This window comes from Trachurus trachurus (genome assembly GCF_905171665.1).
Source record: "Trachurus trachurus genome assembly, chromosome: 2".
Taxonomy (NCBI): Eukaryota; Metazoa; Chordata; class Actinopteri; order Carangiformes; family Carangidae; genus Trachurus; species Trachurus trachurus.
The window spans coordinates 14,127,223-14,138,750 of record NC_139914.1 but is presented as its reverse complement, the minus strand read 5'-3'; the positions used below and the strand labels follow the sequence as shown (position 1 = coordinate 14,138,750).

At 42.3% G+C, this 11,528-nt stretch overlaps 1 protein-coding gene across 2 annotated transcripts; it reads left to right on the top strand.

Annotated features, from left to right (window-relative positions):
• Positions 1 to 401: 401 nt before the first annotated feature.
• On the top strand, positions 402 to 10,946 carry sts (steroid sulfatase (microsomal), isozyme S). Of its 2 annotated transcripts, XM_083989043.1 has the most exons (10): positions 402 to 549; positions 2,292 to 2,447; positions 3,427 to 3,548; positions 3,676 to 3,798; positions 4,243 to 4,654; positions 4,734 to 4,870; positions 7,556 to 7,693; positions 7,852 to 8,011; positions 9,252 to 9,373; positions 10,194 to 10,946. In XM_083989043.1, the coding sequence occupies exons 2-10, from the start codon at positions 2,299 to 2,301 to the stop codon at positions 10,544 to 10,546; spliced, it is 1,716 nt and encodes a 571-aa protein (XP_083845169.1). In that variant the 5' UTR covers positions 402 to 549; positions 2,292 to 2,298; the 3' UTR covers positions 10,547 to 10,946. The 2 variants fall into 2 exon arrangements, with proteins under 2 accessions (XP_083845169.1, XP_083845170.1); XM_083989044.1 differs by lacking the exon at positions 9,252 to 9,373 and having other exon boundaries at positions 10,336 to 10,946.
• The last annotated feature ends 582 nt before the right edge of the window (positions 10,947 to 11,528 follow it).

Here is an 11,528-nt window from a genome sequence, read left to right as displayed (position 1 = left end):
AAATTCCTTCGCCACTGTAATACTTACACAAGTCACTAGATGTCACCTAACAACAAAATATAATCTGCTGCACACCCAACCTATGGGCAACATGGAGTTTTGAAACAAAACTTTTTGTTGTACAATGTGTTTGCTTTATCTGATGTTATTAAAGGCTGTTTCCAAGTTCTAAAGGTTGAAAAATAATATTTAATTTAATAATTTTCCTTTCTATCTTTTTTTTTTAGAAGAGTTCTTTGCTTTTATTCTGAAACCCAAGACAGGAAGTGCTGCTGTAACTCGGACCTAGAGGAAGTTCAGTTCCGTAGTCTCGCGAGATTTGTGAGTGACAGGACAGGACAGCACCACTCCGGGAAGTTTGAGTTTGTTTTGAAAGGAAGGCGAAGGAGAGTCAACGGAGCTGAACCAAACACGGTTAAAGAGAGTCTTTGGCTGAACTGAGGTCAGTTTACACTGACGGACAGCTCAGCGGAGAGAAGAGCAGCGTTGAATGTGACGGTCAACGTGACTTGACGTCAAGACGGTCACGGTCTACTTCCTGTAGCGGAGGTGAGTGTGTAGGCTACATTGTTTGTAAACAGTCGTACCGCGGAGTAGTTCACGTAGTTGTAAGTCATTGAGGGAAAACTGCACAACTGTGTTTCGTTTAGTTATATTTTTGGTTCTATTTGGTTTGGTTCTAAAATATTATGAAAACTATTGTGCCTTCTGTTTATTTATTTTAATTTTTTTTATCACTTGTTTGGCTTAGTTTTTTTGTTCATATTTATTTTAGATTGGTATTTTAGATTCACATATTGTTTTATTGTTTTTTTTAAAATGTTTATTGTCTGTCTGTCTACTGTTTGCACTGAGGGTCTGAGAGAAACACAATTTCTTAAACTGACTTTGACTATGAAAATGCAAAGCTTAACCCTCATATTGTCCTTCTGGGTCAAATTGACCCAATATGTTCTATTTCTCCATTCTTCCTGCTTTCCACAATCCTTCCTTCCTTCCTTCGTCCTTTCTTCCTTCCTCTTTTGATCCAATTGACCTGATCTGTTCCCTATCCCTCCATCTTTCTTTCCTCCCCTTTCCCTTCATTCTTTCCTCCCTTCCTCCTTCCTTCTTCTTCCTTCCTTGAACGAATCTATTCCCTCCCTCCATCTTTCTTTCCTTCCTTTTTCCCTTCCTTCTTTCCACAATCCTTTCCCCCTCCCTTCCTTCCCTTCGTCCTTGCTTCTTCCTTCCTTTTTGACCCCATTGACCCAATCTGTTTCCTCCCTCCTTCTATCTTTCCTTCCTTTTTCCCTTCCTTCTCTCCTCCCATCTTTCCCTTTGTGCTTCCTTCCTTCTTTCCTTCCTTCCTTGACCCAGGAGAACAACAGGAAACACACAGACAGTTGTTAAGAGGAGTTATAAAGAATATTATTGGACCGACTGGTGGAATCAATAATATAACGACACAGTTGATATTATGAAATATTATTTATACTGATCAAGTCAAATGGAAAAGGGAAGAAATCTGGCTTCACAATAAAGACCCAACACTGTTCTGACATTATAATATTTAAAGTCAAGCCCAAACAGGAAGCGATGAATAACAATAATGCTTTTAATGCATAAAACTGAGCTCATTGTGGGAAATAAACAGAGCAGAACAGAAGATATTTAATGTCTGGCCGACACTGATATGCACTAACACTAAGTTAGTATTCAGACTGGACAGTGATGAAGTTTGTATTGTTGCCCTGTGGTGAATAAATGAAGGTCAGCTTGTTCTGGCCAGTAGGGGGCAGTGTTAGAGTGTTAGAGTGGAAACTAGCAGCTGAACTGGGAGCTTTGTTGGGAAATGCCAGGAAAAACAATTAATACAAATTATTAATTATGGGAATCATTGGGAATTTATGGGAATTAACTGGAAATGGGGGGTAATTCAACCAAACTGTATCATATCCAAACATAAATGTAAATATTCAGTTTTGTCATAAGCAGACATCCATGCAAAAATAATACAATTAAAAAACATTTCAACAGATTTATTTGTGAGTAGAACTTTATCAAGTTTTAATTCTTGTATGAACAATCAATTATTTTACTGAACAACAAAAACATGAATGTTGAGTAAAATATTACTTAGGCCTACTATATTGGATTAAATCTGGTTGTTTTAGCCAAGATTATGCTACAATATATTTTACGCAACTATATTTAAGTTCCCAGTTAAGGGCCAACTTTCAATTATGCAATTATGCAATTATGCAACCCTAATACCAATGAATAAATACTTCTTTTTTGTGATTCCCCAGTGGCAACATGAAGTCCAGTCTCTCCGTGCTGCTGCTGCTGTTCTCGGTGCTGAGCTGTGTCTCTCTCCAGGAAAGCAGAAAGCCCAACTTTGTGCTGATGATGGTGGACGACCTGGGTATCGGTGACCTGGGTTGCTATGGCAATAAAACATTGAGGTAACCTGAGCTAATGGATACCCAAGTCAAGATAGCTCATGATGCTATATATGAGTTCAAAGTTCACTTCGCTTGGTCTTGGATTGGCAGCAGAACAGATTGTCTATCTAGCTCAGTGTTTCTCAACCAGGGCCGTTGCTAGGAATTCTGGGCCCCCGGAAAGAATACTAAAGTGGGCCCCCCCGCCCCCCCCCTCCCCCCTAACTTTTCCACTTTTTTTTCTTAGACTACGTATGTAATATCATTTTTTTTAGCCTACTTTGTTTTAATGCTAATGCAGCATTACTATGAGTATTAGTCAGGGTCTTATGCAGAATAAATTTGTCATACAAAGATAAGACTGGGTTTTTTTGTGGGCCCTGACCCCCTAGTGGTACTTGGTGTAACTGCAAGGGTTACTTAAAAAGGTAAAATATCATTTTATTGAGTGACTTTTACATTTTACATTTATCATTTTACTAAAATAGTGACCAGAGCCATCATTATTGCCTAAACGACAGAAGCTAAGCTAAGATAAGACATATTTCCCAATCCCATATTAGACAGTCTCCATTAATTTCTTAATTGGGTTTTTATTGTGAAATATTGCACAGAAAGATGGTTTACTCACTAATAGTGACTTTTAAAATCCCATATTTGCCTTCAGAATGGTTAATGAGTATGCAATGATGCAATTAAAAAGGCTATCTTTTTTGCCCCCCACCTCACACCAGGGTAGGCATAGTGGTGGGGGGTAAAGGGGGTCCAGTGCCCCAAAAAGGTTGAGAACCACTGATCTAGCTAACTAGATCTAGATAAATTATTATTGTGGTTTATCCATCTTGCTGTCAGATGTTGTCCATTTTTATCAACACTTAATTTACCAAACAAGTACCAAAAGCTTTGTTCAGTTTCTTTGTCGTCTTTAAAGGCCCTACGTTGGTCTCTCCAAAGGTTGACCTCAACTTTTGATCGGTGTTTGTGTGATTTGATTTTCCAGGACCCCCAACATTGACCAGCTGGCAGAGGGAGGGGTGAAGCTCACCCACCACATCGCTGCGGCGTGCCTCTGCGCCCCGAGCAGGGCGGCGTTCCTCACCGGACGATACCCGATACGATCAGGTGAGTTCAAAGACGCCAACACAAAAAACTTTGGCCAGACTGATTATAAGAGATTCAGTCCTTTACACTGGAGTTGGACTTTCATTTAAACTGTGGCAGCTCTGGAATGTTGATTTCCCTTCACCAGGCGTTGCAGGTCACAACAGACCTGGTGTATTCATATTTAATGCCGCCTCTGGAGGCCTTCCCAGCCGAGAGCTTACCTTCGCCAAGATTGCCAAACAGCAAGGCTACGAGACTGCACTTGTAGGTATGAAATGTGTAAATCTGTGGTTCTTCTGCATTTACATTGTAAATCTACGTCTAATCATGAGCTAAAGGACGAGTCCTAATAAATGTGGTGGCCTGGTCCCTAGAACCAAGTGCCCTTCCACACGGATACAGGTTTAAGTGAATTTGCATAAGTTCTCTATGGTTTGGGCGTTTTGTCAAGACGCAAATGGCATTTTAGGGAGGCAAAACGGGTCCTACAGTGGGAAACCCTAGGACCCTAACTAAATATTTCTTGAAAACGATACCGTGTTTACAGGAAACTTATTCAAAACGGACAAGAAAAGGATTGTTTTGGGTGAAGCTCTGTTTCCGTGTGGACAAGGCCTAATATCTGGGTCCTCCACAAGCAAGCTAGTCCTTCAGGTCTTTGGGTCTTTGTCTTGTTTCAGTGCAGTTACAACTTTCTTTGTAATTGTCCCAGGAAAATGGCACCTCGGACTAAATTGTGAGAGCCACGATGATCATTGCCACCACCCCAACGTCCATGGCTTCGACTATTTCTTTGGCATCCCCCTGACCAACTTGCGGGACTGCCAACCTGGACACGGCACCGTGTTCCAGTTCCAGAAGTATTTACCGTACAACTCCCTGGCTGCAGTCCTGGTCTCAGCAGCTTTACTCCACTACGCCGGTCTCGTCACCATCCGAAGGGGGCTGATCCTGGGCCTGTTGTTTCTGCTCTTCCTGGTGTGTGGTTTGTTGGGACTGTTCCGGATGGTCATCCCATACTTCAACTGTGTCCTCATGAGGGACCACAGGATCATAGAGCAACCGTTCATATCTACGAATCTGACGCAAAGGATGACTCATGAGGCTGTTGACTTCATAGAGAGGTACGTGGTCCACATGGATCAGCGAACTTGCGGTGTACGGGTAAAGCCGGTTTTTAAACTATACCCCCTGGTTCTGCAGGAACTCCGAGGGGCCATTCCTGCTCTACCTTGCTTTCATTCAAGTGCACACCGCCATGTTTGCATCGGCGGCTTTCAGGGGAACGAGTCGTCACGGCATCTATGGAGATGCTGTCCATGAGGTAGACTGGAGCGTGGGTAGGTCTGCAGAGCCTTGGAGGTGGAAGGAGGAAGAGGAGGAGGATGACTCATCATTAAAGGGATAGTTCACCCAAAATTGAAATTTCACTCATTATCTACTCACCCTTATGTGGACTAAGGGCTGGGAGAATTTTCAGAGTCCTCCGTGGCTTCTCTGAGTTACAGGGGGTCTCGGCGTAGCAGTGCATGTCCATATAACGGTTGCAAATGGATACCAACTGTCAAAATTTGGACGAACCAGGGTCTGTCCTCTTCCCAGTTCGTCCAAATTTGACGAACCGGGAAGAGGAGCTTCGAGAAGCTTCCGCTACAAACAAGCTTGAAATATAGACTTATTTAATTTTTTTTGGGACAATTTCGCATTTCGGGGCTTCAATACAAGAGGGACATTACATACGAGCAGCATGGAGGTATTTGGATGTTTTTTGTTACGAAGACAGTTGGTATCCATTTGCAACCGTTATATGGACATGCACTACTACGCCGAGACCCCCTGTAACTCAGAGAAGCCACGGATAACTCTGAAACTTCTCCGAGCCCTTAGTCGACATGAGGATGAGTAGATAATGAAATGAAATTTCAATTTTGGGTGAACTATCTCTTTAACCAACTCCTTTCTTCATTGCCTAAACCCAACCAATGGGACAATTACACTTCTCACTCAAAGTCACAACTCAACTTCTCACTCAAAAATAGGCAAAAATATGCCAAGTCACTCACAACTCCACTTCCAGGTATCGGTACAAAACTTGCATGTTCCCCGGGTCCTTTAGGGGAAAAGCGGGGAAGGGATGATCCTGGTGGTAGGAGGAAGATGTGAATCATCATTAATCATCTAAGGATCTTTAGTGCTGCTATTTCTCTATGTGAGGCTAAACTAGAATAAATCGCTGTGGCTCAGTGGCCGTAACAGTTTCTGGACAAAGATTGAGCATGAGTTCTGGTCTGCACATGAGATTTATTGACACATTGGACAGTTCTAGTCTTATTTAGAGCCCAGGTTTCGATGATCACAAAGTAAAGCTTTGTATAGTTAATTTGGTATTTTATCTCCTATGTTCTGCTGGGTAAATATCTGATTCCAAAAGAAGTCCAACTTCAACTCAAATAATTGCACAGTGAGCACTAACTATTTAAACATCAAGCAAAACCCATGAAAGTGCTTACATGACCAACTCTTTACCTATTTGTTTGTATCTGCCATTGGTTCACTTGAAGTACCTCAGCCACTCCCTCATTATTAGAAGGTTTTGTCGAAGTCGGCCTCTTTCTCTCTTCTCTAATTGCTGTTCAGTTTCTGCACAACAACACCCCACAATGGACTGAATGTGGGGGGTCTGTTTTCCTTAATGAACGTGTAATTAGCCCAATTATTTTGCTGGAGGAGTATTGTATCAGCACAAAGCAGGAGGACGGTAATTGCTTTGCCTTTTGCTTGCTGCATGGAAAAGAAGTGTTACTCCACCTTTCTTTGTGACTCTTTTTTTATTTTTTGGGGCCAAAGAGTTTTGAATCTGGAAAGATCATCATACTGAAAATTTCACTTTAATTTCTAACACCTTTGACCACCTTTAGCCTCTTCCTTTCAAGGTTTCTAGTAATTTACCTAGCTAGATGCTAATTTTTGTGGGTACGTACCGTTGACGAAGGCTAGATGCAGCATTTTTTGGATGTTTGATTGTGTCTAGCTGTAGTTTAAAGTGTACTTGTTGTTTTCTAAACCCACTTTAGGTATATCTCGGGAACCTAGCTTGGTTTATTAGCTAGCATTTTGTTTGACCGTCTGTGCATTGAGGATAATCCTGGGGTGTTTGATGGGTGACTAGCTTCAGTCAAGGTAGCTACAGCTTGCTAGCTTGCTGAGATCAGTTATGAAATTGCGGCATTATATGCTTTTCTTAGCTGCGGCCATTTCTTCTTTATTAAAGGGATAGTTCAACATTTTGGCAAATTGGCCCATTGCCATAATCGCTATAGCAGTAGGTTTGTTACCTTTATTTGTCGGTGCAAGCTATTTTTAGAACGGCGGAGAAGAGCCGCGAGCTGCTCAGAGCTACGCTACGGAGGCTCATTATGGGATTTCTTGGTTTCCCTCATCAAACTCATCAAATACACAATCCAACAACTCCACAACGCTCTGGTGGACAAGTTGTGAGCTGCACATTCACCACGCTATGAGATAATAGCAGAACATTACCACACAGAGTTGTTTTAGAGGTAAATTTGAGTTAAAAAACTGTCCCTGAAGGCAACGTGCATCAGTGGTTTTGCATGTATTTCCCTCTAAAACAACTCTGTCTGGTAACGTTGTGTTATTATCTCATAGCGTGGTGAATGTGCAGGTCACAACTTGTCCACCAGAGCGTTTTGGAGTTGTTGGATTGTGTATTTGATGAGGGAAACCAATAAATCCCATAATGAGCCTCCGTAGCGTAGCTCTGAGCAGCTCACGGCTCTGCTCCGCCGTTCTAAAAATAGCTTGCACCGACAAATAAAGGTAACGAACCTACTGCTATGACTATAGGGATTATGGCAATGGGCCAATTTCCCAAAGTGTGAACTATCCCTTTAAGAGGCAGTAGAAACAAATAAACTCAGACTCTTTGTTTACTTTCAGTTTCAGTTTCAGTTGCCCAGACATGTATAAACTGGCTGTGTACATTGTATTGTGTCTGTTTTCAGGTCAGATCATCCAGACTCTGGACAGACTTGGACTGAGAGAAAACACTCTGGTTTACCTGACCTCAGATCAGGGGGCTCACCTAGAAGAAATCTCTGCCAGCGGGGAAGTCCACAGAGGGTGGAACGGGATATATAAAGGTACTAGGCGACATATTTCATGGACATAATGGATGGATGGAACTTAAGAACTGAACCACAGTGTAGATAATTAAATATAAAGAGCCTCCAGCACTGACTCCAGACCAGCAGACACACTAGTGTTTTCACTCCTTGTACTTTGTTTTTCTGCGGAGCAGCAGGGAAATCCACCAACTGGGAGGGAGGCATCCGGGTCCCGGGGATCCTCAGCTGGCCGGGGAGAATCCCAGGAGGAGGAGAGGTGGACGAGCCCACCAGCAACATGGACCTGTTTCCCACTGTGGTGCAGCTGAGTGGGGCGACTGTCCCAGAGGACAGGTGAGACTAGGGCTGCAAAGGGGCGGAAAATTTCCAGTAAATTTCCGGTAAATTTCCAGAAACTTTCCATGCTGTGGGTGTGTTGCTATAAAAACATAGGAATTTAAACACATCTGTAGCTGTAAACTCACTATGCATAATGAATAGGGTTGCAAAGGTAAGTAGGTAGGTACATTTCCAGAAACTTTCCATGGGAAGTTAAGCTGGGGAATATTGGAAATATTCCAAATTGGAAACTTTCCATAGGAATTATGGGAATTTATAGGAATTATTGGGAATTTATGGGAATTAACTGGAAATTGGGGGTCATTTAAACAAGCTGTATCATATCCAAACATAAATGTAATATTTTTCAGTCATAAGCAGACATCCATGCAAAATAATACAATTTAAAAAAAACATGACATTTCAACAGATTAATTTGTGAGTAGAACTTGATCAAGTTTTAATTCTTGTATGAACAATCAATTATTTTACCCTAACCCTCTTTGGGAAATGTAGTGAAAACACTTCTCTTTCCATAGATATTCAAGTGTACTTGCGTTAAATCTGGTTGTTTTAGTATGCTACAATATATTTTTCACAACTACATTTAAGTTCCCTGTTAAGAGCCAACTTTCAATTTGGTAAATTTCTCATTTATTCCCATTTATTCACTTTTATTCCCATATATTCCCTTTAAAGGGACAACAAGGAGTTTTGTTAAAGCGAAGTGTTTTCACACTACATTTATGAGCCTCCGCACCGTGAAATTATTTGACCGGAGCAAGACAGACTCATGTTTTCATTCATCAAGAATTAAAGTCAGAGGTTGGAAGACGATCACATACCGTCGTAGTTCCCACCATAAACGGAGATTCGGCGGCGTTATTCTCATGACTCGCCACGAAACCGAAAGTAAAGAAACGCTGGTCGGCTCGCCCAGCATTTCCACCACCACTAATAATAACAAAATAACCATAGAGACAAAACCATAGATTTATCTAAAATGGACCATTAACAAGTGGTAACGGAGATTCATCCACATTAATATCAGACTTTTTTATAACCAAATAGAAACTCCTCGTTGTCCCTTTAATTCCCATATAGGGAATTTTACAACCCTAGGTGAGACACATGTTGGTCCAAACAAGTGATTCACAAGGCTCAGGATGTGAGCAGTGTTTGCTGATGAAGAGGGGGGGTTAGGGGTAATCCAGAAGCTTTGATCCACTGCTGCTCTCTGGTCTCTGGTCTGCAGGGACATCGACGGCCACGACCTCATGGATCTGCTTCAGAACAGAGTCCACAGGTCCGAGCACGAGTTTCTGTTCCATTACTGCAACGCCTACTTGAACGCCGTCCGATGGCATCCTCGCAACAGTGAGTCCACACGGCCAGCCAGTTGTGTGCAAACTTGAATGCACTGTAAAAGAAATATATCAATCAGTGAAAATTGACCCAAATAAATCAGATGTTTTTTAAGTTAAAGGGATAGTTCAACATTTTCGCAGATTGGTCCATTGCCATAATCCCTATAGTCATAGCAGCCGGTTCGTTACCTTTAATTGTCGGTGCAAGCTATTTTTCGAACTGCGGAGCAGAGCCGTGAGCTGCTCAGAGCTACGCTACGGAGGCTCATTATGGGATTTCTTGGTTTCCCTCATCAAACTCATCAAATACACAATCCAACAACTCCACAACGCTCTGGTGGACAAGTTGTGACCTGCACATTCACCACGCTATGAGATAATAACACAACGTTACCACACAGAGTTGTTTTAGAGGGAAATACAGAGACTGTTGATGAAAAACTGCCCCTGAAGGCAACGAGCATCAGTGGTTTTGCATGAATTTCCCTCTAAAACAACTCTGTGTGGTAACGTTGTGTTATTATCTCATAGCGTGGTGAATGTGCAGCTCACAACTTGTCCACCAGAGCGTTGTGGAGTTGTTGGATTGTGTATTTGATGAGTTTGATGAGGGAAACCAACAAAGAAATCCCATAATGAGCCTCCGTAGTGTAGCTCTGAGCAGCTCACGGCTCTGCTCCGCCGTTCTAAAAATAGCTTGCACCGACAAATAAAAGTAACAAACCTACTGCTATGACTATAGGGATTATGGCAATGGGCCAATTTGCCAAAATGTTGAACTATCCCTTTAAGCTTAGTTCACAGTGCTCTTTATATGTGAATCTCCTCAGGTAGCTCAGTGTGGAAGGCCTTTTACTTCACACCCAACTTCTCCCCAGAAGGTGGGACGGCCTGTGTCCACACCTTAGCCTGCTTCTGCACGCCGGGCTACGTGACCTATCACGATCCTCCGCTGCTCTTCGATCTCTCCAGGGACCCGTCCGAGACCGCGCCGCTGAGCCCCGACACCGAGCCGGCCTTCCGCTCCGTCCTGGCCGCCATGGAGGAGGCCGTGGAGGCTCACCGCCGCTCCGTGGAGCCGGTGGAGAGCCAGATGTCTGTTGGGAATCTTCTGTGGAAGCCGTGGCTGCAGCCCTGCTGCTCCACGCTGGGACAGCTCTGTCAGTGCTCACTGGACCAGTAAGACCAGTAGGACCAGTAAGACGGCAGCATCTGGGAGCTTAGCACTACTTTTATGACTCTGAGACCTCATTTTTGTCTGATGTGGGGGCGTACAACAACAACAACAAATAACTGGAAGTGACACGACAGCATACAAGCGAACAAAGATTTTATGATTTTAAAAAAAATACGTATTCCCCATCATCAGGACCTCATTTTTCTTACTTGCGCTGTTTTCACAGTCCTGGTGCTAGATACTTTAAAACTGTGCGGTATTATGACTAAAAATGTGTTGTTTTCACAAAATATATGAAATATGTTTGCAATCTCTTAAAGGGATAGTAGCATTTTTTTAAAGTGGGGTTGTATGATCTACAAATAGCCCCTAAGTACTTTAATTGCAGTAGAAGACTCTCTGCACTCCTCCCGTTAGCAACGCCAGCCCATAATAGCCCTGCCCAGAGATTAACAACATACAGTGTTGTGAACAGACCCAAAGAAACGGCCTATTTTCACGGCCTAAAAGAGGTTTTACCTGAAAAAAAATACACAGTTCCATTGTTCACTATAATATAATTTTTTCCAGCCCTTCAAAGTGCAGGAAAAACAAAGATTTTATGATTTAAAAAAATACGTATTCCTCATCATCAAGACCTCATTTTTCTTACTTGCACTGTTTTCACCAACCTGGTGCTAGATACTTTAAAATTGCACGGTATTACGACTAAAACTGTATGTTTACACAAAACCTGAAATATGTTTGCAATCTCTTAATAAAGAGGCAGTGACTCGTTCTTATAATTAGTCTGTGACTTTATTCTGAAAAGGACAGTATTTCTGAAGGCTATAAATCCCAAATGACACAACGACACTGCTAACATGCTAATTACCTCTGTTTTATTTTGAAGTGTCAAGCCATAACAGACATTTATGATTTAAAGTACTGAAAACCATCTGAATGTGGTTTCTCTCTCTAGTAAGAACACGCCAGCGGGCCAATCAGA

Excerpts from the sequence above, each read along its gene's own strand:
- sts (XM_083989043.1), top strand. The coding sequence starts at position 2,299 with ATGAAGTCCAGTCTCTCCGTGCTGCTGCTGCTGTTCTCGGTGCTGAGC. Across the intron at positions 2,448-3,426 it reads TATGGCAATAAAACATTGAG|GACCCCCAACATTGACCAGC; the intron begins GTAACCTGAGCT and ends TTGATTTTCCAG. Across the intron at positions 9,374-10,193 it reads CCGATGGCATCCTCGCAACA|GTAGCTCAGTGTGGAAGGCC; the intron begins GTGAGTCCACAC and ends GAATCTCCTCAG.